Source organism: Hyperoodon ampullatus (genome assembly GCF_949752795.1).
Source record: "Hyperoodon ampullatus genome assembly, chromosome: 18".
NCBI lineage: Eukaryota > Metazoa > Chordata > Mammalia > Artiodactyla > Ziphiidae > Hyperoodon > Hyperoodon ampullatus.
This window is the reverse complement of record NC_136931.1, coordinates 7,417,942-7,445,146: the sequence shown is the minus strand read 5'-3', so window position 1 is coordinate 7,445,146 and position 27,205 is coordinate 7,417,942. Positions and strand designations below refer to the sequence as shown.

At 55.3% G+C, this 27,205-nt stretch overlaps 1 protein-coding gene and 1 long non-coding RNA gene across 2 annotated transcripts in view; one reads left to right on the top strand and one right to left on the bottom strand.

The window, feature by feature from the left end:
- Positions 1-5,042: 5,042 nt before the first annotated feature.
- Positions 5,043-5,909, bottom strand: LOC307065933. Its single transcript, XR_013811353.1, has 2 exons — positions 5,745-5,909; positions 5,043-5,292 (listed from the first exon to the last, which is right to left on the bottom strand). It is a non-coding gene; the product is annotated as an uncharacterized lncRNA (long non-coding RNA).
- A 741-nt stretch (positions 5,910-6,650) lies between these two features.
- The window catches only part of CMIP (c-Maf inducing protein), a gene marked incomplete at both ends in the record, with an annotated part of 234,965 nt that continues 214,410 nt past the window's right edge, over positions 6,651-27,205 (top strand). Inside the window, one exon of the mRNA XM_079722952.1 lies at positions 6,651-6,947. Coding sequence (XP_079579078.1) covers positions 6,651-6,947 — 297 coding nt within the window. The remainder of the gene's footprint in view (positions 6,948-27,205) is intronic.

Below are 27,205 nucleotides of genomic sequence, written 5' to 3'. Positions count from 1 at the left end.
TATAATCTCCCCCAGACTGGGAACCACAGGATGGCTGGGGAGCAGCCTGTACCGGCTGACAGGGTGGGGAAAACATCTTCCTTTAAACCAGGGGTTCTCAATCGGGGCTGATTTTGCCTCCCAGGTGACATGGGGTAACGTCTGGGGACGTTTTGGTTGTCACAAATTGTGGCTGCTCCTGGCATCTGTGGGTTAAGGCCAAGGATTCTGCTAAACACCCTGAAGTCGTCAGGACAGCTGTCTACCGCCAAGAATGATCCAGCCCTAAATGTTAACAGTGCCAAAGGTGAAAACCCTGCAAAGATGCTGTATTGGGTATCTGTATCCCAGTTGTTGGGCAGATGGGAAATGTTTGGAGAAGTGATCTAAAGGAGCACCTGCGATCAGGGCCGTGGAAACATGGGTTCTAAAATGACAGTGGCAACACAAAATAGCCAACGCTTATTCTAAGTGCTTACCCAGTGCCAGGCTGTGAGCTCAACACTGATTATCTCACTTAATTCCTATGACTCTGGAAAAAGGTACCATTGCAGTCCCATTTTATAGTAAATCAACCAAAGATACACACAGCTGGTAAAGGAAAGGGCAAGGAGTTTGTTTTCTTCCTTCCATACTTTTTTTGGGGGGGGTGGTGATTGGGGGAGGAGGGGTGTCTGATTCCCCTCGCTCGACTATGAGCCCCTGAGGGCAGCATCTTGTGTGAGCTGGATCTGTAGTCCCCAACAAAGTCCTTGGCACTCAGTAGGTGCTAATAGACACGTTTAATGGAACTGAATGAAAGAAGGAAGGAAGGAAGCAGGGCAAGGTGGCCTAGTGGTTAGAACGTTGGTGTTGCAGTTTGATTTCCAACCATTCAACAGATAACTATCGTGCATCTTCTCTGGGCCAGAACAGGCAGGGGCCTGCTCAGGCTGACCTATACTGGCTCATGAGAGCTGATTGTTAATTTTTCATGAATTTTGCAAGCTGGTTGTCAAACAGCCATTAAACAAGATTGAATTAATATAAAGTTACGATTAAATAAATCATATTCTTAAAAAGGTAATAAAACTCACCACTTCCTAATTATTTGACTACATATTATACTACATTTTGTGTTTCCGTTCTGTAGGTTATTTATGTCTCTTTCAGGGGTCGCCAAACTTCTTCTGTAAAAGGGCCAGGTAGGAAATATTTTAGGCTTTGTGAGCCGTGAGCTGAGTCTGGCCCCTCAGCCACTGTTTGCTACCCCTTGGAATGTTCTGTCTGTAGGGTAGAAACACTCTCCAGCGGGGTGCGTCTTTTCCCAACTTCACGTTCAGTGATGCATGTTGATAACCTGAAAACAGCCACGGTGGGGCTATCTCCAACTGGGGAATTGTCAAATGCTATCAATCAGGGCTTCCCCGCCCCCCGCAAGCCGATGGTTAAACATTCACCAGCACACCACCGGACACAGTGAGGTGTGGAACTGGAATGGACCCTGCCCTCTTACAGGGTACAGTGCGTTGGGTTTGTGCACCATTTCATAGTTGGGGGCGGGGGCCAGGAGGGAGCTGGGCAAAGGCTGCTGAGGATCTCCACTGGAGACCAGTCCGAGGAGGACACCCACCTGTCGGCATCTGCCGGAAGGGGCAGGGCTACTAGAAGTGGGTGCTGAGGTGGCCCTCTCCTAGGGCTGGCCGTCAGCTCCGATGCTGTCCTCCCCACCAGGGACTTGGCCACTTCCTCAGACCCCTTTGTGGGCAGCCAGGGGAACAGGTCTGTCTTTCCCCTCTGAGTTGGCGCCAGGGGTGACTTGAGGGGCCTCGGGGTTGAGATGTGAGCTCACGAGGGCAGTTCCCTGCCTGCTCACTACATTCACCCAGCTCCCCAAGCAGAGTAGCTTCTCCACCAGTACGGCCCGGGGTAAGCCCATAGTGGTAACAAGTCTCCCACTTGCTGACCCAAGTGGGAGAGGTACTTGCAGTGAGCAGGTGAGATCAGAACGTTGCTCTTTGGGACTGCCAGCAAAGAATGCAGAACATGGCGGCTCTGTCTGGTGACCTTTGTGAGTCAACTGGCCAGTGGGGGCCCAAGGAGAGTGAAGCGTTTGTGAACTTGCGTGCCCTCCCCGCTGCTCCGTAACCCTCTCAAGTTTGACGCCAGGAGGGTGAACTCTAAGGGGCCTGCACTGTTCTTGGCAGAGTCAGGGTTCCTGTGGCGCCAAGGATCCATCAGCGGAAACTCGATGGGCTTGTGTCTCCTACAGAGGCTGGCGGGCTGGAGGGAGGGGACTTCTGAAGGAATCTGACAGCTGGACTTAACTCATTTTTAGGTCAGGAACCTGGGACAGTGGGAGGCGAGGGGCTCTGCGTATCACCAGCTATCAACGTGTCCCACCACCTTCTCACACCCTCACTTACCTCAACCTACCGCCTGCACATGCCTAAGCAACAGAGGATAGGTGAGTCTGCCCAAAAGTCACTGCCTATTTGCGTGCAGGCACTGAGTGCTGCTGTCAACCAGGAACTCCTGGTTTCTGTTCTCAAGGAAGTTCTGGCTGGATCTTGGGGGCTCCATATCACTGACGTCAAACTCAGACCAAGAAATATTCTTATTGAAAGATGACATTGATCAAATTCAACACTTTCTTCCTGAGTCCCTGCTCAGGAAAACATTAACAAAGGAGGAGCAGGGAAAACATGGACTTTCAGGTCAGAATTTCAGGTACAAATCTTGGCTGGATCCCCATGGTTGTCTGATCCTCTCTGAGACTCAACTTCCTCGCCCTTAAGATGGGGATGATAAGAATTTTTGCCTTCTGGGTTGGTTGGAAGAAAGGAGAACAAATATCAATATATAATGCCCCCACAGGACAGGAATGAAGACGCAGACGTAGAGAATGGACTTGAGGACACAGGGAGGGGGAAGGGTAAGCTGGGACGAGGTGAGAGAGTGGCATGGACATATATACACTACCAAATGTAAAATAGATAGCTAGTGGGAAGCAGCCGCATAGCACGGGGAGATCACCTCGGTGCTTTGTGACCACCTAGAGGGGTGGGATAGGGAGGGTGGGAGGGAGACACAAGAGGGAGGAGATATGGGGGTATATGTATGTGTATAGCTGATTCACTTTGTTATAAAGCAGAAACTAACACACCATTGTAAAGCAATTATACTCCAATAAAGATGTTAAAAATATATATATATATATATATATATATATATAACACCCCCAGCATAGTACCTGGCACTTGGGTGCTGGTCATTTTATCATGCTGTTCCTGTTTAATGCTTACAAATCAACCACCATATCAAGCAGTGTTGAGGATGTCTGGATAAAATCAGGGATCCTCTGCATCCTTGTTAATCTCGTTCTGCTGAAGTTTTGCCCCCGAGGAGGGTCCACAGATGTCCCTCGAGTGGACAGCAGCTGCTTTGTCTGCCACCGAGCCTCCCCACTCCATGATTTCCTGCTGGACCCCATCAACTCCCTCCCGGGTACCGTCAACAGCCTCCTCACCAGCCTCCCTGCCTCCAGGCTGCTGCTCTGCAAATCTTGTCCATGTCATGCTGTGGCCAGTGACCTTATGAAGGTGATATCTACAAGTCACTCCCTGCATGCCCCACGTGGTGGCTTCCCATGCTCTCAGGGCAGAGTCTGGTCCCTGGGCCTGCATTTCAAGGTACTGCCTGCTCAGCTCCTGCTCATCTCTGAGGCCTCTGCCCTGCATCCCCTGGGCTCCTTGCATGCCTTGGCAAAATGTCTGGGGCCCCCCTGGTGGCACAGTGGTTAAGAATCTGCCTGCCAATGCAGGGAACACAGGTTCGAGCCCTGGTCTGGGAAGATCCCACATGCCGCAGAGCAACTAAGCCCGTGCGCCACAACTACTGAGCCTGCGCTCTAGAGCCCGCGAGCCACAACTACTGAGCCCGTGCACCACAACTACCGAAGCCCACGTGCCTAGAGCCCGTGCTCCACAGCAAGAGAAGCCACCACAAGGAGAAGCCCGAGCACCGCAACAAAGAATAGCCCCCCGCTCGCTGCAATTAGAGAAAGCCCACGTGCAGCAACGAAGACCCAACGCAGCCAAAAATAAATAAAATAAAAAACAAAAAAAGTCTGGAGTTTCCTGCATAGGCTGAGGGTCTTCCCACCTCTTTGCCTTTGTATGTGCCATCCCCCCTTCCAGGAGCACCTTTCCCCTTCTTTACCTGATTCCTAAAGACCTCTTTGGAGTCAGGACATGTCCCCAGTGCCACAGCCCGGCTGGGTTAGATTCCCCCCTCCCCCTTCCTGTAGCCCCAAGCACAGTGTGGTCATTGTCTTTACATGGTCTTAGACCCTGAGCTCCACACCTGGGCCCAGTCCTGGCTAGCTAAGTGAGCCTGGCAGTCTCTCTGTATCCTCACCTGCAGGAGGGGATGCTGATGGGTCAACCCTGTGTCATGGGTTGCTGTGAGAAGGAAAAGTTGTGTGCGTGCTTAGGACGCTGGGAATTACTTCCTGCAACCGGCAAACAGCAGGAGCTCAATCAGGGTTCGGACAACAGACCTAACCCCCTTGGCGGCATGGCCTGGGCGTCTTGGTCACAACCATCTGCCATCCCCACCTCCGGCATCCACGTCTGTGTCACCGGGTGGGGTCTCTGGCTTGCCTGACTCCTCCTTGTTTGATGGTTTTCTCAAGGCTGTTGATGTTCAGAACTTCAAGAACAGAATTTGCCAGCAGGCTGTGGGGAGTCAGTGAATTCCCCATTTTCCCGCCTAACTGTGCCTCCCCAGGGCTCACGAGGAGAGGACAGCTCTGCCCGTCTCCTGGGCAGGCTGGAGATGCGTCTTCTCTGGTGAGGGACACATGCGGGGGCCCTGCCTTCCACCCTGGCCCCAGCCCTGGCCAGGCTCAGGTGAGAGTGTTTTGGGGAGCCCTCATCTTGTCTGTTCCTGGGAGAGAGGGGAAGGGGGCAGTCCCCACTGTAGGGCTGCCGTGGACAAACTTCATCACTCATGATGCAATTCAACGCATGCTCGCACACTTGTGTGTTCACTACAGAGACACCTTCACTTAACAAAAAAGGCACAGATCTGGGGGTTTTAATCGTATTAACTGCAGAAGTGCGTGGATGTGAGAAAGCCCCACCCCAGAGCAGAGCATTTGCTGCGTGGCTTTAGGTGCCACTCCTGGTGGCAGAAAGGGAACGTTTTTTGTTGCACAGCTGGCGTTCCCGAGTGACACCATAGCTCATTCCCCAAAGGGGCTTCCAATATGATTCTCTCACAGCTCTGCGCAGGACCTGGGGATGCAGAGATGAATGACCCGGTCCCGGCCTGAGGGGAGAGGTAAAGAAGCTGGAGCTGCTGGGGTGCAGGCAGAGGAGGGGGGCGCCGGTAACGCTGGGGAGGGATTTTGTTGTCTAGGTTCCTATTAGGAGCTAATCAGACTCCAGGGGCAGAAGGAAGGAGGGGGGCTGGGGAGCCCGTCCCCTCCCCCCCGGAGGCTTGAGGACCCCAAGGGCCACGGGCGGGCAGACATCTGTAAATGACCAGGAGGCCTGCAGAGTTCTGCAGGCTGAGCCAGGGCAGTTCCCCGGATAACTGACGGGACATGTTCAATTCGAGGAAATATCTCTGTCTCCTGGCGCCATCTGGCCAGCCAGGTGGGCAGCTTGAGCTGGGGTTCCGGGGGTGTCACAGGTCCTGCCTGCGGTCCTGTCCCCCACACCTTCGGCCCAGCCCAGCCCAGCCCGGCCCCGGTCCCTCAGGTTTGCACCTGGCCGCACCTCCGCCATCCTCGTGGACAGGTTTCGGGGCGCTGACATTTCGGATCCCGGCTGGCCGCGGGGGTAAGGGTGGGCTACGGGGTCCGCGGCGCGTTCTCAGATCCGTCGGGCCGGCGGGCCGCGCGGCTCAGCACCGGCCTGGGCACCGGCGGGGGCGCGGCTCGGCGTGACGTCACGCGCCCCGCCCCCGCGGCCCCCGCCCACTCCCCAGGTTCCGGGCGGGGCGGGCCCGGGCCTGCCAGGGCTCGCCCGCCCCAGCCCCCTCCCCGGGGGCCGCCCCCTCCCGTCGAGCCGCGCCTCGGCCCCTCGCGTCCCCGCCCGGCGGCGGACTCCGCCTGCGAGAGGCCGAAGCCGCGGCGGCAGCCGCCGTTGCCGCCATTGACGTCAGAGGGGCGGGCACATGACCCCGCGGGGACCAATCGCGCGGGCGCCGAGCGGCTTCTGCAATCTCTCAACTGAGCCGGCCCCCGCGGCCCCCGCCGCACACTCGCCCGCGGACGGCCGCCCAGACACACGTACTGTACACACGAGCGGGCGGCGGGGCCGAGACACGCCCGCCCGCGCGGCCCCCGCTCGCTGCCGCCGCCGCCGGGCCCCCGGCCCCCCCGCAGGCTCTGCCCCGCGTCCCCGCCCGCCCGCCCCTCCGCCGAGCCGGTCCGGCCGCCGCGAGCATGCATCCGACGAGCTAGGAGGAAGCCGGAGCCCCGCAGGAAGGACCGAGCGCCGGCCGCCCGCCCGCCCGCCCGCCCGGGCCCCTCCCCTGCGGGGCGCCCCCAGCCCCACACCCCCCCACCTTCCTGGGGGGTGGGGGGGGTGCGGGACGCCGACCGGGGGCCCCGCCGCCCGGGCAGCCGGGACAGCCCCTCTCCCCGCCCCCGGCCCCCTCCCCGGCCCGGCCGGCCGGCCATGGATCTGACCAGCACCTCGGGCGGCGGCGATTCCCGGCAGATCGAGGAGACCAAGCCGCTGCTGGGGGGTGACGTGCCGGCCCCCGAGGGCACGAAGATGGGCGCCGTGCCCTGCCGCCGGGCCCTTCTGCTGTGCAACGGGATGAGGTACAAACTGCTGCAGGAGGGCGACATCCAGGTCTGTGTCATCCGGCACCCGCGGACCTTTCTCAGCAAGATCCTCACCTCGAAATTCCTGAGGCGCTGGGAGCCGCACCACCTAACGCTGGCCGACAACAGCCTGGCGTCCGCCACGGTGAGTCGCTCTGCGCGGCGGCGCGCCTGCACCCCCGCGCCTCCCCTCGGGGCCCGGGAGGCGCCCCCTCCCACCGGCTGCCTCCTGCCTGCCGCTGCACCTGGAGCCCGGGGCCTGCAGGGCGCCGGGGGGCGGGAAGAACCGGGCGCCCCCCTCCTGGCCTGGGCTCCGGACTGAATTGTGGAATTCGAAGCTCTGCCCTGCCGGCAGGCTCGGGGAGACCCTTAGAATTATATGGAGAGGATCTGGCCCACCCCGGACTGAGCATTTGGGTACCTCCGGGCCCAGCGCTTGTGTTAATTACGGATGGGACCTTGGGATAGACCCCCGAGGCTGGGCCCTGATGGTGGTGGGGTTCCCTTTCGGAAAGCACATCTGGATCTGCGGCGGATGGGAAAACAAAACAACCAGAAAAAAAAAACCCAAAAAACCCAACAACCTCAAAACCCCAAAACCCAAAGAATTTCCAGAAGCCAGTTCCTCTCTTTGCTCTCTACCCGTCTTTTTCCTGCCCGGCCTGGCAGGCAAAACTGGGTGCTTCCCTTTCTGAAAAAATTTCACTGGCACACTGGGAGGGTGGAAGTGGAGGGGGAGGGGGAGGGAGAGGGGGCAGGGGTCCTGGGCTATCTCCTCCCCACGGGGGGCGGTCAAGTTCTAGTGCGGAAGCTGGCCTGTGGGGTTCTGGTCTTGCATTGTCTGTGCAGTATTGTATACGTGTGTTTTGTTGCTGGAGGTTTTATTATGTTATTGTTACTGTTTTAAAATACATGGCTGGGACTGGGTCGCCCTCATGAGAGGGAGAGAAGTCATCGATCTGTTTCTGAAATCAAATCTGCAAGGTGGAGAGAGAGGGCTGTGGTGGGGTCGCAGCGGGGGAGGGTGGCGGGCAGGAGCCGGAACAGGATGCTTTGTGTTTTGAAAGGAGGACAGTTGAAAGCACCAGCTCTGCTTGGGCCCGAGCCTTGCTGTGAGGGGGTCCCGTCCTCTATGCAGAGGTGGCAGGTCTTCCCCAGAATGCACGCTCCCCTCTGGGGCAACCGTGATCCGGTTTACTAAGCACGGTGGTCGGGGCGGGGGCGCTGAATCTAACGCCTGCCCACACCTGTGCCAAGAAAACCCAGCCGGGAAATAGGGTGTCGCTTACATAGCGTGTCACAAACGTGTAGCATGTGCAGACATTTCCCCGGCATCCATGTTCCCTTGGCAGTGTGTCACAGGCCGTGACACATGCTCCAGGGAATGGGGAGGGGGAAAGTTAGCAGAAGGAACCATACTCCCTGAAACAGCTGCCCCCGTCCCCACTTCCCAGGGCACTGAAGCACACGAGGACTTTTATTCTGAATTTTGGGTCCGACGTACTCAGAACACCTATTTTTTCTTTCCTGTGGGCACATTGGTGCAATCTGCAAAGGCTGCTTTCTCGGGGAGGATCCCTGGTTGCCGAGAAGCGGTCCAGTCCCAGTCTCAGGCTCGTGCACGTTCTCAAACCTGTCCCGAGCCACAGGCCTCGGCATTTGGCTTTTCATTTGATGGAGGGAGACCCTCAGAAAATTCGCCAGCGCGCAGTGTTTCAGATTCAGGGAGGAACCGGTGTCCTCAGTAGTTCCCTGCCTGGGATCAGCAGCCTCCAAATCTGGCTTCAGAAATTTCCCCTGGCCGGGGCTGGGGGAGCTTTATTTTTCTTTCTGTCACCCCTTAAAGTGAAGGGGAGTTGGGGAGGAGAAGATGGCTGGGAGGCACAGTGACCCTTCGTGGGAAGGACAGGCCGAGCTCCCGTGCTCCCCCGGGAGAAGCCAGGAGCTGTGCTGTGCTGCCCACGGCTGGGGGAAGCCAGCTTTGGAGGCTCAAGGTGCCCCTCCCCCTCCCCCAGTTTACCTCTGATTGCTCAAGAGGTGTCTATTTGAGAGAGAGAGTGGGGAGGAAGGGAGCCTGGAGCCCTGCGCTGGCTTCTCAAGCAGCCAGGGGCCCCGGCACCACCTTCCCCAGCCGTGGTGGGTGGCACCTTCGTCTTCTTGGGCCTCTCTGGAGAGGAGCCGTGATTTTCTGGACTGGGGGCCGAGGACCATCCGTGGCACGAGATTTGTCTCAGCAGAGCCTTGCTGTGGCGTTGGGGAGCGAGGAGGGAGGAACTACGCGCGAGTGTCCAATGGGCTGTCCCCTTTCTCTGCCTGTCGCCGGCGAGCCCCACGGGCAGGGCAGGGAGTGTCCTTACATGTGGCCTTGGTGGGCTCCGGTGGGGTGCACGGCCCTCCCTGCCAGGCCTGTGAGCGTGGAGGGGGGCTGCTGAGGCCGTGGCCTCCAGGGCAGGGGTGTGCATGGCACCACCACCGGGGACCTTGTCCCTTCCTGAGACACCTGGTTGTTGGTGTGTCCAGGCCCCCCGGGAAGCAAAGCAGCCCCCTGAGGGGTTTCCCTGAAGCCCGGGCATTATGTAATCTGTCTGCATTTTATAGCGCGGCCCAAGCACTCAATTGAGAAATGTGAGCCCAAACGAAACAAAGGTGAATTTGAGTGCAGTTCACTACAACGGAAAGCCCCATGTGGCCCAGCCTCGAGCCACGGGTGTATCAGGTGTTTTGTATTGGTCATAGCCTTCTGTAAAGTGTACGTCATCCTTTAGTTAAGCCCTCTACACAGCCCACCTCAGAACCATCTGGTAATTATCTGGTTAATTGTGTGGGCTTCAGGCACAAGACTCAGAGTGATTGATCTGGATTCAAACCCATAAACAAACCAAATACACCCTTTGCCCAAACCGTCTTCAGGGTCTGTCTGCACTGATCCAGTCAGTTGGATGGTAGTCAGAGCTACAGCCCAGGCTTCCAGGACCACAGCTGCATCAGGCCTGGGTGGAGGCGACCGGGGGCTCTCAGTCCCACCTGGCAGGTGGCTCCAGCTGGGTACACCCCCCAGGTGGACGGACCTCTCTGCATTCCCTGCTGGGGAGACGGGCTCAGCCTGGGGCCCCGCGGGGCCAGCGGCCTCACTCCCTGGCCTGGCTGTAAACTTTGCCTTCTCTTGGGTCAGGTTGGAGCTTGCCCCTGCGCCTATCTGCTGGGCCGGTTACTGATTAAATCCTTGCAGAGTCAACAGTGCCTGACATGGCCTGTGACAGCGCCGGGCCTGATGCACTCTGTGCTGGAGACTTTGGATCCAGAAGACTCATAAACAAAGGAGGAAACACAAAGGCGCCAGTGACCCGGCTGCCGTGAGGGGGGACTGGGAGGTGTCCGCCCCTCCCTGGGGTACACACGGCCTCACCTTGCCAGCGGAAGGGCGCATCTGCCCAGGCTGTGGCCTGGACGCCGCCGTTCCTCATTCCCCTTTCGCGTCCAGACTTCCCAGTCCCCGGGCCTCCCTGGGCTTTTTGTGGTTGCCAACCATGGTGTCGGCTGTAGCCAAGAAGGTTTGGGTCCGTGGGTTCAGAATCCATTTTGCCGTTCTCGTGTCTGGGCTGAATTTGATCACCTGCTAGGCATGCTTGTCCTCTGGAAGAGGGCTTTGTCCGTGTGCTTTGTCTCCTCTGCGCCAAAGAAGTACGAATCAGCTGCTTACCTTTTATTTTACCTTATTTTTTTTAACATGTAGCACGTGGCATCTCAGAATGGGGAGGGTCCAGTCGGATCAAACAGGGGTCAGAGCACAGGCACAGTAGCCTTGACTTGCTTTTTAAATTTTCACCACTCTGCTGCTTCAATTGAAACGTCTCTGGGCTTTCTGTTGTGGAAAAGGAAAGAGGAGTCCCCTCAGTTCTCATCCGTTTCTTTAGTCTGGTGTTTGCTTGGGGGCGGCAACCTTCTGAACTTGGACTTAGGCTTACGAAGCACCTACTGGGTGTCCGAGTGCTGCATTCATCCTGATGGTGGCTTCCCCTTGGGAATTAAAATCTGTGTCCCCCCAAGTAGTCAGAAGTCCCGTGGGAACCCGCCTGTGTGCACACGGACACGCGTGTTCATTTCTCCACTTTGTCACTCACACGTCCTCCTTGTGCCCGTCCTCCCCGCCTTTGATTTATGTGATGTTTCTTTGTGGCATAAATAAACACAAAGAATTTTTTTTTCTTTCAGTGCCATTTGTCATAAGATTTTGGAGTATATCGAATTTGTTTCCCAGGTTACTTGTCTGATTGGAGGTGGTGGAGGGGAGGGGCTGAGGCAGAAGCGGAGGAAAAAAATCTGAATTCTCTGTAAACGGCACACGTGGTCTGCCTTCCCCAGGCTGTAATAAATAAGTGCATTTTAAGGAGGGAGTAGTTTTGATGCTGCCATTCTCCTGGCGCAATCCGAGATGCCTTTTCTAGCCGCTGGCAAAGTTGTACCAGTCCAGGTTGAAGGTGTCTCACTCGCTGCTCATGGCTGGGCTTTGCTGCCGAGCTGGCTGGGGCTCCGTGGGCCACAGGTGGCTGTGTATAGTGTTGCCCGCTCCTCTGTGCCAACCGGGGAGCCCGCTGACTCACCTGGCAGTGGGAGAGGGCATTTCTGGGGCACCACGTCCGGTGAGGCTTAGGGGGAGCCTGCTGGCCATGTCATCCTAAAAAACCGAAGCTCTCTGAGGGTGCCTCACTGCCAGCCTCAGCTTGGCCCACATGGATGGCATCCCCTTGGTGTTGTGGTGGAATGAACATCCGAGATGGTCAAGTTACGCCTTTGATTAAAGGATTAAGTGAGATTAAGCAAGGCAGCCTAATGGTTCACGGCGTCTCCACTGTGGGGCAACACAACGGGGTTTGCTGCCACTTGCACCGGGTCTGGATTCTGAGGTTACAGCTTCCTGACTGTGTGACTTCTGGAACGTTGCTTTCCCTTGCCGGGGCTTGCTTTTCCTCCTAGAGGGTGGGATAATCCTACCTCATGTACAGGGTTGCTGAAAGGACTGGGGATCACTCAGATTAGCACCTAGCAGGATGGCCAGCACACAGTAGGGGTATGACAAGGGGCCTGTATTCCACTTTGTGTTTTCCTAATTACCCTGAGAGTGCTTCAAGAAATTCTGCCCAAATGCAAGGGATTATTGCTACTTAAAAATGGGCAGTCTCTAGAGGAAAGTCTCCTGAGATGAGCGGTGCATTTGGGAAAGTTAGGGATATTTAGTGGATCTGGTATGTATGAGAGCAATGAAATTGTTGAAAGCAGTTTAAGAAAAATTTCTCAGGGGGCACAGTCTAGTTTCTTTAAAAAAATACAGAACTGTTGTTTTTTTTTTTTTTTGGAAAATTGAAATAGTAACGCGCACATCAAATAAATTCAGATGGTACAACAAGGCATATAAGGGAAAATGAAGCTTCTCTCTTATTCCACAGGCCCATGGCCCCTAGTTCTCCTCCTCGCAGGCCAGCCCTGCATCCTTGCTGAGCATTCTGGGCATTTACACACAGTTCTGTGCTGTTATTGTTCATTGGACGGTGTGTTTTGGCAGTCATTCTAGATCTGTGCCTGCACAGCTGCTCTTCCCTGCTGCACGGTGTTCCATCATAGAGGGGCGCCATAATAATGTAGGTAGACCATCTCCTATCACTGGACATTTAGGTTAGCCCCAGGCTTTTGCAGTTTCCAACAAGACACTTTCCACTTTGACTGAGTGGAGTTGTTTGTGTTTTGATAATCTGAATGTTTTTTGCCTACTTCTTTGGCGAGTGTTAAAATATTTAGTCCCACAGTGCTTTGCAAGGGTTAGCTGACCCTCCCTCAGTGGGGGAAGGGCACTGCCGCCTGGGGTCACTGCGGTCTGGAGTCATGCTTGGGTCTGGCTCACTGTCACTGGCTAGGGAGCCTCCTGAGGGTCTGGCCCCCCAGCCCCACCAGGAACTGGTGGGGGGCTCCAGCCAGTCCTGCAGACCTCTGCCCCCAAGGACAAGGGTCTGCATGGCCAGGAGGGCTGTTTCCTGCTCCACCTGAGAGCATCGTTTTTGTCCCCAGGCTTCCTGCCTCCCCAGGATGGAAGCCAGGCCGCCTGGCCCCATGGTAGAGAAAAGGAGGAAGTGACAGTGTCTCTTCCCTGCTCCTGGCTCTGGTGACAAGGCACCCAGTGCCTTCAGCGGGCCACTGAGGGAGGCCGTGTGAGGTTGAAAGGAAGCTCAGCTGATACCAGCAGAGCCCTACAAAGGGTGATGAGGTGTGTGTGTGTGTGTGTGTGTGTGTGTGTGTGTGTGTGTGTGTGTATGGGGGAGGTGTTCATGTCTGTTGAGGCGAAGGGGACCACAGAGAACATAGTTTTGGTGCTGAAGTTGATTGTTGTGCTGAAGCTGAATGTCCAGTAGCCATTTCTTTACACCTGCCACATACCAGTGTCTGGGGTGTCAGGAAGGTGGATGGAGGAGAACAGCCAGTCGCAGCAGAGGGGTCAGACAGGCAAGCTTGAATCCTGCCCTTGCAGCGTCCTAGCTGGTGGGTGACCTTGGGCAGGTCACCTAACCTCCCTCCTTATCTGTGAAATTCACATTCTGGGGACTTCCTTTTAGCATGATGTCAGGATTAGGTGGAGTAAGGCACGCAGTTCATTCAACAGATAAATATCACTGTTTGTAGGCATTTTGAGGAAAACCAGTCCCTGCCCTCCTGGACTGGCGTAGGTGACAGACAATAAACCACTGACTAAGTAATTATAAAATCTGTCTGGCCCCGGAGGAAACAAAGCAGTGGTGGGTGGGGTGTGCGGGGGCTTGGGGACCAGGAGCCTTGCTACTCTGCACATGGTGTTCAGGAAAGGAGATGGTATCTAGTGGGGGAGCATTCTTGGCGGAGAGGATGGCAAGTGCAAAGGCCCTGAGGCTGGACCGGATTTAGAGAAGTGCCCGGATCTTAGTAAATGCTTAGTGAATGCTCTACGGTTGTCATCACCCCTGCCTTCCAGGAGCTGTTATCATCTATTAAAAAATATTTATGAGCACTCAGAATGTGCTAGGTGCTGGGCGTATAGGCAGCTCCCTGCCCCATGGAGCTTCCTTAGTTTCTAGCACTTCTGGGGTGTGTGTGTGTGTTTTATTTAACCCGCTCCCTCCCATAGCAAAGAATAGCAGTGCTTTAAGAGACTCTTAAATTACCAAAACCAGCTCCCTTTGTCCACACTGTGTTACAAAGGTTCTAGGACCTAGAACACCCTAATCACTGAATTCGCCTCAGGCTTTTTTCCGATGGGGAAGCGCTGAGGGGGGGAAGCGCTGAGCGCCAGCGTGTTGCCCAAAGACCCTTCCACATGACTCAGCAGCCGGGCTGGGATTCACACCCAGGACTCCCCGCACCCCTAGCACCTTCACTGCCTTCCTTTGTCATGGGTTCTCCTGCTTTCTAGCTGGTATCAGATCGGGAGTGTATAAACAGATGAGGCTGAGTAAACTCACTCTGCAGGGAAGCTGAAGGGCTGGATTCTCCAGTCCCCGGGTGGGTGGGCAGGACTCCGCGGGGCGGGGCAGCGGAGGCTTCCCTGGGGCTGGGGTCATCAGGAGAGAGGTGATAGCACTGGAACGTTTCCTGGTGTCCTGGGCCAGTCCCAAGCTCTTCGAGGCCCAGAGAAGCTGCAAATAGGCGCACACAGCCTGGGAAAGCCCAGACTGCCTCCTCGTCTGGCTCACTGTCCAGCCCAGGTGAATCTGCATCGCCGCGCGTGCTTGTGTGAGGCCCAGCCGGTGGTGGAGCCGTCCCAGTGGATGGGGCCAGGCCACAGTCAGGGTGGGCTGACTGCTGCAACAGCCAGCCCCCAAACCTGGGGGGCTTCACACAGCACAGTTTGCATGTGCCTCGTGTCCCGGTCCCTTCAGGGCCTCGTGGAGTCGGGGCTGGGGAGAAGGAGTGAGCACCAGGCGGAGGTTCGGTCTGTGGGTCTGGCCGCTCCATTGGCCACGGCTCAGTCCCATGGCTACCCCCGAGTGCAGGGGAGGCTAGGGAGCGGGGTTAGCTGTGTCCAGGAGACAGGAGACCATGGAATGAGGCGACACCCACCCCAGGACCGTTGGGACCCTGCAGTGGTCTGGAGGTCTCCAGGGTACCAGCAGCAGAGCTGCTTCCCTGGAAAGGAAATTCAGATGGCGTGGTCTCTTCTGGCTCCTGGGTTTGAGCTTGGCGGCAGGTCAGGAAAGTTTGCAGTCTGCTCTCTGGTGGGGAATAAAACATCTCAGTGAACCTGTTGCAAGGGATGGAGCAATGCACTCGTGATCACAGCGACACTTATTGTCTCCCTGCTGAGTGCCAGGCACTGTGCTCTTTTAATTTTCCAGACAATCCTACGGGGCAGCTATTACCCTTCCCATTTTATAGATGCTGCAGCGGAGACTCAGACAAGGAGAACTGGGAAGAAGTGGAGTTGAGAGGCAAAGGCAGGTCTGCCGCCACGCCTGAGTGTGTGTGTCCGTGAATATATGTGCATCTGTTGGATATACGTAAAATGATTTCAGCCTCTTGCCGAAACGTCTTAGTGGGGAATCAGTGGGCTTATCAGTTTAGTGTTTGCCGATGTTTGGCAGACATCCCTTTGTGAATTTGTCAAGTGAGTTCAGGGAACTGGTGTTGGAAAGTGAATGCCAAGTATTTGTAAAGGGTAAGCGCCAGGTACCAAGTTTGTGAATTGAGTACCAGATGCTGTGTGTGCAAAGGGAGTTTCCCAGGTACTGCACTTGTGGAGTGAGTGTCTCCAGGCACTGGGCCGACAAGGTGAGTGTTCCCTGGTGCCACGCTTACAAAGTCGACGACCCTTTGTTCCCCAAAGGCTCACAGTTAAATTGGGGGACACTTCAAATTAGGATACACCATAGGAGCACACATCCTCAGAGAGATTTGTGCCTTGTCCTGCTGTCTGGAGGGGCCAGGTGGTTTCAGGAAGGACTTCGTAGGAGAGACGCATCTGGACAGACAGAGGTAGGGTTGGGGACTGGCAGAGAAGGGGCTGGGGGCCAGGGCTGGGAATGGGCAGACGGGCCGCAGCCGTGGTTGGCACCGTGAGAGCAGGTAGGGAGGAAGATGGAGGCAGGGTCACTTCCCAGAGGGGCCCTGGAGGTCAGTGTGGGATTCACGTGCGAGCCTGGAGGGCCCTGATCATGACGCAGAGGGACGGGGAGCGGGCCGCCAGCTGGGAGCCCAGGATGCCCCTGAATGGAAGCTTCAGGAGTGCAGGGATGTGAGCCACCAGGCCAGGCGTTAGTCACAGTAGTGACCACCGCAGCAGTGGTCTCGTGGCCACTCACGAGAGTTTGTTTGCTAGGAGCTGGGCTGGGAGGTCACACCGGTGGCCTCCATAGCAGCCCAACAAGTTGCTGTCGCTCCCTGCATTTTACAGATGGGGACCCTGAGGCTGTGTCTCTCAGCAGGCGCTCTTTGGCCAGATGAGTGGATGAATGAGTGAAGGAAGGAAGGAAGGAGCTGCCACACAGGCTCAGTTGCGTGGTCCCTCCTGCTGGAAGGGGAGAGGGGAGAGCCACGCCCTCTGCGTCCCTGGAACCCTGCGTGTCTCTTTCACCTCCAGTGAAGGACAGTGCGTGCAGTGGGCCCTCGAGTTGCCCTGCAGAGCTGGCCTCGGGGTGGACACAGGCCCGCGGTTCCTGGCCCACTGCCGGGCCCGTGAGGCCGCTGCCACCAGAGGCCTCTGGTGCTTTCCAGATCCCGGGCCTGAGACCTCCGCTCTGGGCTTTGGCTCCCAGGGCTCCCCTTCTGGAAGCTTCCTTCCTGGAGGCCAGGTGGGAAGGCCCCACCCAGCCGTGGGGCTTGGGAAGGTGGCACCATGGGGCCGAGGCAGGGCAGCTGTGGGGCCCTACTGGTGCCCTTAGTGGGCTCTCGGGCCTGGGGGCTATGGGGCAGTGGGCGCAGGGCTGCCCCTCTGGAAAGAGGAACAGTGACTCTGACGTCTGCCTGTTGCTCCTGTTGGGTCGCGTTTCACGACCCTGTGGCCGACGCTTGCCTTGACGGTGGGAAGGTGAAAGAGCTTGACCCGTCCCAGCAGCCTGGTGGCTACTGGGCTTGAGGGTCCAAGCAGGGTCAGCCTGCGGGGTCACACAGACCAGGACGGGGTGGAGGTGACTGTGGGGCGGTAGCGATCATTTCCTCCAGGCCCCCCGAGCCCCTTGGGTGTGTGTATCTGTGCATTTAACCCAGCCCCCGAGGCTCCTGTTTACACTTGGGGAAACTAAGGCCCTGTGAGTTTCAGGTTACATGACTGCAACCCAGACTACCTGGCTCCAGAGCCAGAGGCCTCCTGCACAGAGCACGGTGCCTCCTTGGTGGCTTCGAGCAGGGGGGCCTGGGCAGCGAGGAACAGTCACCAGCAAGGCAGTGAGAACTACAGCTAGCGCTCGCACAGCGTCTACTGTTCTGAGCCTACACGTGGATGAGCACTCTTCTTTTATTGCAGTCTAGTTGACTTAACAATATTATATTAGTGTCAGGTACACAGCATAGTGATCCAGTATTTTTACAGTTTACACTGCCTTAAAAGTTATGACAAAATAATGCCTATAATTCCCTGTGCTGGACAATATGTCCTTGTTGCTTATCTATAGTTTGTATCTCTTAATCCCATACTCCTGTCTTGCCCCCACCCCCCACTGGTAACCACTTGTTTGTTTTCTGTGTCTGTGAGTCTATTTCTGTTTTGCTGTATCCATTCGTGTTATTTTTCAGATTCCACACGAAAGTGACATCTACAGTATTTATATTTCTCTGATTTATGTCCATTCACATTCCTGCAAATGCCAGAATTTCATTCTTTTTTTATTTTATTTTATTTTTTTTGCGGTACGCGGGCCTCTCACTGCCGTGGCCTCTCCCATTGCGGAGCACAGGCTCCGGACGCGCAGGCTCAGCGGCCATGGCTCACGGGCCCAGCCGCTCCACAGCATGTGGGATCTTCCTGGACCGGGGCACGAACCCGTGTCTCCTGCATCGGCAGGCAGACTCTCAACCACTGCGCCACCAGGGAAGCCCCATTCTTTTTTATGGCCGAGTAGTATTCCATTGTATATGTATACAACACCTTCTTTATCCATTCGTCTGTTGATGGACACTTGGGTTGCTTCCATATCTTGGCTATTGTAAATAATGCTACTGCGAGCATTGGGGTGCGTGTATCTTTTCGAATTAGTGTTCTCTTTTTTTCCGAATACGTACCCAGGAGTGAAACTGCTGGGTCGTACGTAGATGAGCTTGTTTAAACCTCACGATGCACCTCTGAGGTATTGCTGTCACGGTTCCTGTTTTACAGATGATCAGACTGGGGCCCAGAGAGATGAGGTCACTATCACCCAGCTAGTAGTGGTGGAGCTGGGATTTGCACCCAGGCCGTCTGGCTCCAGAGAATAAACTGCATGTGGCTGTGAGGCCGGCCCAGGAAGACCCGGGGTGGCCAGGGCTGGCTCCCTGCCGAGCAGGGGGGCCGTGCAGAAGGCGGGAGGGTGGGACAGAGTCCAGTGTCTCACCGGGGGTGGTTCGGCCGTCTTCCTGCAGACGCGTCTCTGGGAGAGCCGTGGTGGAGGTTTGCTTCTCAACTGCCCCTGCTTGGTGTGGGGATCGCGAACTCAACCTCTCGGAGCCCGTTTCCTCGCCTGAGACGGCCTGTCCCTGAGAGCCGGCCGTGATGGCTTGGTGCAGGCGAGCCTAGGTTCTGGAGCCCATCTCAGAGCGTGGCTGGGCTCCCCCCAGCCCTCGGGGCTCTGGCTCGGCCCCTCTCCCCTCTGCCGTGGGGAGTGCTGCTGGCCCCCGGAGCCTTCCCTGACCCCCAGTTGGAGTGAGGGCTCGCTCCCTGCGAGCTCCAGCTGGGTGGCGATCGCCTCTCTGCCCGTCTGTCTTCTCTACCAGCTATTCGCCTCCGTACTTGTAAAATAAAACAAAAATAATCACCCAGGGATGATGATGATCTTAAAAAAATAAAGAAGGAAAAGATTCTCCCATGATCCCACCACCCAGAAATCACCCAGATGAACACTTTGGGGTAGAGCCATCTCTGCTTTCTTCCCGGATGAGTACGTGTGACACACATGACCGTGTGTGCACAGCGAGCAGGGCGAGGTCTTATTCATAAGAGCTAAGCCAGTTTCATGCATGATCTCAAAGTGTGTCCCCTTTGGCCCTATGGATCTTGGGCCCCAGATCTTACTTGGTGGTGGGGACCGTCCTGGGCTTTGTGGATGTCGAGCATCCCTGGCCTCGGCCCACTAGATGCCAGTCCTCCGCTCCCCACAGTGCAACAGCCCCAAATGCCTGCAGATGTTGCCACGGGTCCCCTGGGGGGCACATCACGGCTTGAGAACCCCTGTGGTGACTTGGCTGATGTCCCACATACCCCGAGAGGTCCCGTTTGATGAGCGGCCCCGGCTGTGGGCTGGCCCGTGGCAGAGCTGGGAGCCTGTGCTCCCGTCTGCAGTCACCTTGCCTCTTTGGAACCTGGCACAGAGGTGGGAACCAAGAACCGCGTGGGGCTGCAGGAGCCCAGATCCCTCCGTGCGTGGCGCGAGCCGAGAGCCGGCAGGGACCCTGGAAGGAAATCCTGCCGGCCGGGCATTAGCGAGCTTCCCACACCTTTGATCCCTCCTGTCGGCTCCCCTGTTGTCCTGATGACTCAGGACTTCAGAGATCTGGGTGGTTGGAAGGGGAATTGCTTCACGCCGATAAAAAAGAAGAAAGAGAGGAAATTAGCATTAGGAAGTTTTGGTGTGAGGAAAATGACTTTGAAACCTGCTTCTCGAATCCTGTTTGAGTGTTCTTGGGGGGATGGGTGCAGCGAGGAAAGGGGGTGGGCCGTGGTGGGCGAGCTGGCCACGTGGCTCTTCCATAAAGGCCTTCCTCTGCTTGAGTCAAGCCCCACCCGAGGCTGTGCTTTGGGTCCCTCGGCTTTTTGGAGCTAAGTGAATCATACCACCAGGAAAGTTACAAAGAGGAAGCTTCTGGAGTATGTGTGGGTCCTGCCAGCAGGTGCAGTGAAGGTGCGAGGGTCTCAGGCCAGAGACTGTTGCAGAGGGCAGCGGTCTGGGGTTCTTCTCATGCCCCAGTGGTCAGCAGGGCGCCTCTGGGCCGGGACAGCCGAGTGCCGGTGGATCTCAGCCCCTGCTCGGCCCGGCTGGGCAGTCTCGTGTCGGGCAGGCCCTGCTCGCATTCACCGCGGCCTTGCTTGAAGGGGTGTGTGCCGCGGATTGGGGGGCTGCAAACATGCTGCCCCCACTTTGAAACCCAAGGTGGAGGTAGAGGCGCCAAAGACCCTGCCTTCCCAGGTCAGCCCTTCCCTAATGGGTGGTGGGGGGCAAAGTGGTTTCGAGCTCTGGCCCGAGTTTGTGGATTCAGACACTTCATATTAGACCATGTAAGCAGTGGTGTGATCCAGCTCTCAGTTTTCTCATCTGTAAGCTGGGGATAATCGCGGCCACCTCCCAGGGTTATCCGAATAATAAAGGAGATGATGCATACATGGAAAGTGCTTAGTGGTGTCAGGCTCGGAGCCAGTGCTCAGTCAATGCTCCTGCATTATGACCACCAGCTCAGTCCTGGCTGCTGCTCTGCCCACTGCGTTCCCGCTTCTGCTCGACTGTGAACTTCTCGAAGGCAGGCGTCTCATCCGGCAATACCCGATGTCAGTACAGGCTTCTGGCTGAATATGGTTGCTTGATGTATAGAGGCCCCAGGCGTCGCAGGGACAGAAAAGGGTCTCACGTTTTGCTGGAAACCCTGGCCCTGTCTGGCGACCTCGGAGCTGTTGGGAGAACCTCCAGGGTGTGCTTGTGACCTTGGGCACGGGGACCTGGAATGGACCACAGTCCTGGACTCAACCCCAGTCACCGTGTCCCCGACTTGGGCAAGGTAGAAACTGGCAGTTGGGAAGATTAAGACATTACTGGTGGTTTTCGCCTCAGCTTTCAGCAGCAGTACTTGGGAAATAAGATTTTGATCTTGGAAAATATGATTTAAAAACAGAATTGGAAGTCGCTTTTATTTTCTCAACGATATTGCCCCTGACACACGCACAGGGCCTTGAATGGTGGTGTCCGGCCCGAGCCTGCCAGTAGGGGGCCCACTGACGGCCCTTCCATGAGGCGCACCTGTGTATATATCATACCCCTACCCACCCCCCTCGGCTTTCACCTTTGATCCCCCCACTTGGGTCTGCGGTGACAGAGCGCCCCGTTTAGACAGAGCCCGGGAAGGCCCTCTTCTTCTGAGGGAGCTCACTGTGTCGTCTGAGCCTCGCCCACACCGTTGGTGGCGACCCTGCTGCCAGGGGAGGGGGCTTCTTCCTTGGACCCCTGCCGAGAACTAAGCCCATTGATGGGTGGCTTCACGGAGCTTGAATCTGGTTGTTCCATCCAGTGTTCCCATCCCAAAGCAGGAGGAGGGTCCTCTCCCTGTTGGACGAGGATTGGGAGCTCTGAGTCCCCACCTGGCCCCCTAGGGAGCCTTCTGAGAGGTGGGGTCTGGCCCCCTGGCCATCCCAGGATTAACATTCTGTTCTTGTCCACCCTTCCCTGTGCCCAGGACCTGGCTGTATGGCCTTCATCCACGGGCTTCTGTGCCCTCCGGCCTCCAGGTGGGCTTGGCTCATAAGTGGGGACCCTGAAGGGAGATGGAGGCCCTTGGCTTCTTCCTTCAGCGTTGCTGTGGGCAGGCAGCGTCCCTTGGCCACGGCCCCTGTCCTGTCACCACCCCCACCCCCACCCCCCAATTCCGGGCTTCAGTAACTGCTCCTTTTCTTTGTCCCTTCAGGCCTCGGGGTAGGAACGCATAGGCTAGGAATGAGGTGACCGAGTCCTGGCTTCCCCGGGACTGTCCCAGGTGTTACACTCACGTCCTGTGTCCCGGGAAACCCCTCAGTCCCAAGCAAATCAGGACATTCGGTCGCCCGAGGAGAAAACCACCTCTTGTGTTTTCCCTGTGTTCTGCCCACACCTGGGTATGTTGCCCTTTTGTTACAATTTCTTCAAATGACACCGTTTTGTGTCTGCCATCTGTTTCTTCCCAGGGCCCCGGCTGATACACCGGGAGCTTCAGGAGGACGGAGTTGTTTTCAGAGCCTCTTCCCTTTTAGAGTTCGTAGTAACCAAATGGGCTGTAATGCTAAACATGGGGAGAAAGAAATTAATCTCTTGCACTTATACTTTTTTTCTGAAAACATGCCCCCTTCAGAGACAAATGGTGATGATGGTGATGATGATAGCTGTGGCTCTTTGCCCACTTACTATGGGCTTCTTGTTGTGTTAAGAACTTTGATGCACCGTTGTGTTTAATCATTATGACGATCCTCTGAGGATTGTCCAGGATGAGAAAACTGAGGCTTAGTGAGGTAAAGTAATTTGCCTAGAGCTCAGGATGGGTAGGAGGTCGGGCCAGGGTATGAACCCCGATGACGCTCCCTGCGAGGTTTCTACGCTTACCGATGAGGTGTTTTACAACCCAGGCCAAGCCAGACAAACCCACAGTTTTGCTGCTTCTGGCTTGGACAGGGTGTCTTATTGGGTGTGCAGGCAGCAGATCTGATGTTTTCCACTTCCTCTCCTGTGGCGGGGCTGTGTGCATGGAGCATGCAGGACTGGCTGGGCAGCCGGTTTGGGCCTTGCTGAATTTAGCTATGGCTGGTGTTGGAAAATGTTAGTCTGTTCTTTCCTTTTCCATACCCCCCCCCCCCCCGCCCCTTTACAATTTTTATAGTTAAAATCAGAGGCGGCCAGACTTGGAAGAGAACAGGCATGTCATCTAGTTCTGGGATGGCGAATGTATGACACACGTGCAGCCATTGCTCATTGCCTAGCCCCTGGTAGACATTGCTAATCAACCCAGGCGTAATCGATCCTTCCCACTGAGCCTGGAGACAGCCACTGCTAATCAACTGTTGTTGGCATGCACCATGTCTCCCACTGTATACATTAGGAACCCAAGACCCAGAGGAGTTAAATGACCCTCAAGGGAGCCACTGGGGTTGTGGAGCCTGCTGTTGAGAGATGACTTTGGGTTAAAAGTCCGCCATCTAAACAAAGTGTGGTGTGGGGGAAGGACCTGGGTTTTGCATAGCAGTGTGTTGATCTGGGTTTAAATCCCAGTTCTGCTTCTTACTGGTTGTAACTTCAGGCAAGTCACATGGCTTCTTTGAGCCTGGTCTGTGAAACTAGAAATTGTAATCCCCACATCCCAGGGTTGTGAGGAATAAATGACATGGAATGTTAATTCAGCCCCCAGCAGATACTGGTGGAGGGCCTAGTGTGCGCCCAGGACTGCTCTGGTCCTGGCATGTGGTGGTGAGCCCTGTAGACAAGGCCCTGCCCTCAGTGGCTGTGCCTTAAAGATTCAAGTAATGCTGCATTTCTTCCTCTTTGCTTCTTGGAGACCTATGAAATTGTGGTGTTATTGTTATTTTTTAACAACACAGCCACTTGAATTTGGCCTGTTTATGCATCACATGACTTGCTTTGGGAAGTGATGTATTTTTTCTTTCATTCCTCGTCTCGTTTCCATCCTTGTATCTGGGCCGATTGGGACAGGGAGACCGAATGGATATGACAGGAGACTGGGTCTTAGACCGTTTAGAGGGACACACTCCTTTTGGAAATTTGATGAAAGCTGTGGACCCTTCTGCAGGCAAAATGCTAAGATGACAGGCTCATAAAGTTTAGCATCTATAGTGCAGGCATTTTTAGGGATTGACTCATGGACTCCTCAGGTTATAACCAGTCCAGGGGGCCTGGGACACTCTAGTTAGCATGGAATGGAACTCTGCCCGGAAATAAACATGTAAATGACAAAAGCAAAATGGTTCATTATGAAAGGTCAAGGTTTTTATTCAGAGTTCTGCTCCTTTGGCTGGGCAAGTGGGTTTGTCCACGTAGCATTTTCTATGCTTGTTAAGCTGTGTTTAGTCTTCTTGGTTATGGTAAAAGGATTTTTCCTTTTACCCTAGTCTGGAGTTTCAAGGTTGGTACTTCCTGCCCCTAAAATGTTTATTTTAAGGTTTAGAACAGTTCTTCACTCTGATAAGGCAGAGAGCATCACTGCAGACGCGCTGTGGTCGAGCACAGGGCGACTCCACTGGCGCTGCAGATGGTGGCCCAGCGCTCAGCCTGCCCGGCGCACAGTGACCTTGGGCCACCTCACCTCTCTGACCTGTGAAGCGGGGGACAGAATGACCACCAACCCCTGGTAGTCAAGGATTAAAGACTCTAGTAAGCATGACAGTCCAGAGAATGTCCAAATAGGCCATGGTGGATTTTGTATTCAGTTGCTTGGAATTGGGACTCAGTAGTATGGATCCTTTGCTCTTTGAAAGGTTGGTGTTTTTGCTGAGCCTGTATGATGGAGGTTGCCTGGCAGATCCAGCTGAAGTGAACTGAGTTCTTCTGTGAGGTGCAGGATGAGTGCAATTCTAATGTGCTTTCTCCTCCTGGACACACAAGACTTCAAGCAGGCTGACCAGCATGGTTAAGAGAAAGCCAGGGTCTTCCTTGGTTGGTAACTTATAGAAGGACCCCAGTAATGAGTCCCCTCGTTGCCTTCGACTCCTCCGACGCCCCCTGCCCCCTACCCGGGGCACCGTCTTTAGCCACGCCCTGGACTGAAGCATGATTTCGGTGACTTGAGAGAGAGAGGGTTCCAGGGAACCATTTCACATTTAGACCTGGGGTTTTGCTGGGGTGATTGCTTTGCCACTGACTTTTGCATGTGAGTGTTCTTAAGCCGGAGAAAAGAGTTGGACTTTCCCTTTGTTTGGCTTCATTACCCCCACTACATTTGGCCGTCTGGGCGGCATGAGGTGGTGTGTTTTTATGACTCTCAGATTTGTCTTTAAAAGTGTGCTGTGTGAGCCTGGAGGCCTCCCGCATCCCCGAAGATTTTGTAGGGAGATCTGAGATGACTGTCCAGCTGGGCTGAGTAATGGAATCTACCATTTCTTGAGCATCTACTGTGTGCCAGGCGCTTATGCATCTCATCTCACCCTTGCAGCAACTCCCCCGGTGGGCAGTGTCCCCGTGTCACAGGGCTGGGGACAGCCCCTGGCCTTCGGGGTCACACAGCTGTAGGATGCACAGCTGCAAGTCACACCCAGGTCAGGCTGACCTGAATCCATGCGTTTTTTCCTGAGTCCCACGCTGCTCCTGTGGCCTCAAGGGACTTCCTTACCCACCCTGGTAAGATTCCACTTGAGGAAAAATGAGTAGGCATTGGTTGGACAAGGGAAAGCCTGGAGAGTTCTGTTTCTCCAGCTCGGCAGCCTCCTTGCTGCCGAGCTCAGGTGTGGCTGGGATCGTCCCTGCCGTCCTAGTCACCAGCCAGGGTGGCCTTCTCCAGGCAGCCGGCTCTGGGATGAAGTTAGGGCTTCATGTGCCTCACCTGTGTGACCTTCCACGGCCGCCCTGGCCGGTACATAAAGGAAGGGGGTGCTTTCTCATCAGTCTCCCTGTCTCACGGGTGAGAAAACTGGGGCTCCGGGGGGGGGGGGTGGCTTGGGCGTGGCCATTCGGATAATGAGAGGCCAGGCTGAGCCTGAACTGTTCCTAGTAGGTGTGTACCGCCCGTTTACCTGGAAGAGGTGCATCTTGGGGGTTGGTGTCACGAGCCAGAGGCACATACCTGCCAGCATCTTCCCTGAATCAGCTCTGAGTCACTACACGAGGGAAGAGATCTCTCTGGTCGCTGAGTCCACGTCTGGTCTGGCAGGGCCTTTTGAGATCATCTAGGCCGGTGCTTTCATTTTACAGTTGGGTAAACTGAGGCCCAGGGAGAGAGACTGCCCGGGTCACCATTCCTTCCCCAGCATAGCTTCTGGTTTTCTCTCTTTATCTACACTGTGGCGCCACAGTCTTATTTAGGCATTTGAGTTCTAAGTGTGTGTGTGTGTGTGTGTGTGTGATGAAATATACATAACATTTATCATTCTAACCATTTGTAGGTGTGCAATCCAGTGGCATTAAATACATTAACAGTGTTGTGTTACCATCACCACTACCTATACCCGAAACTTTTCATCATCCCCAACAAAAATTCTGTACCTATTAAACAATAACTCTCCCTTCTCCACTCCCCCCAGCCCCTGGCAACCGCTATTCTACTTTCGGTCTCTGTGGGTTTGGCTGTTCTGGGTACCTCTTGTAAGTGGTATTATATGATACTTATACTCTTGTGTCTGGTTGGTGTCACTTAGCATATGTTTTCAGAGTCTACCCATGTTATAGCATATATCAAAATTTCATTCCTTCTCAGAGCTGAATGGTACTCTATTTTATGGGTAGACCATATTTTGTTTATCCGTTCCTCTGTTGATGGACACTTGGGTTGTTTCCATTTTTTTTTTTAAGATTTTTTTGATGTGGGCCCTTTTTAAAGTCTTTATTGAGTTTGTTACAGTATTGCTGCTGTTTTATGTTTTGGTCTTTTGGCCGCGAGGCATGTGGGATCTTAATTCCCTGACCAGGGATCGAACCTGCACCCCCTGCCCTGGAAGGTGAAGTCTTAACCACTGGACCACCAGGGAAGTCCCTGTTTCCATGAACTTTTGACTCTGTGATTGATGATGCTGTGAACATGGGGGCAAATATCTGTTAGGATTCTTGATTTCAGTTCTTTTGCCTACATACCTAGGTGTGGACATTTATTACTTAAAGACATTCATCTCCTTCTCTCCCATTTCAAAGGGAACTCGGGTTCATTGTAGAATAATTAGTCAGTACAATCAAACAAAAGAAAAAAATAAGATTTAACCAGAATGGGAACACCCGGGAATGATAATTAATGTTTTCTGTAGGTCGGTCGTTTGCGTGTGCCGTTTGTTCCGTCCCCACAGGATTACTCTGTATCTGCACAGTGTTTGGGAGTGTGGATAGGTCTTCATTCAGAAATGGGTAAACCTTTGTGTAAGACACTGGGAGGGGGGAGGAGGCGCCACTCTCTCTTTGCGACCCAGCTGAATGTGCACTGCCTCCAGGGCACGCCCCCCTGCCTGTGACTGCTCTGTGTCCTGCTTTGCCTGTTCCCTTTCCTATTATCTGCCCCACCCCCACCCCCCGCCCCGGCTGGACCGTCTGAGTCCTGTCTGAGTCCTGGGAGGGCTGCCCAGCACAGCGCCTGGTGGTGCTTCCTGCTCAATAAGAGAAGGGGCTGAATGAATAGGTGAAATTAACCAGCCTGCAGACTTGAGACTCATCGACGTAATCCAGTGGAGTCAGGCCGTCTCGGGTGGGACCCCGCACAGGCGTGCTGCACACTGCGTCGTCCCTGTGCCGCTTCCTTGCTGTCCCCCATGCTCTGGAGGCTCTCCCTGCGAAGCTGGGTTCACAGGGCCCTGTTGACTCCCCCTGTGTGTGTTCCCTCACT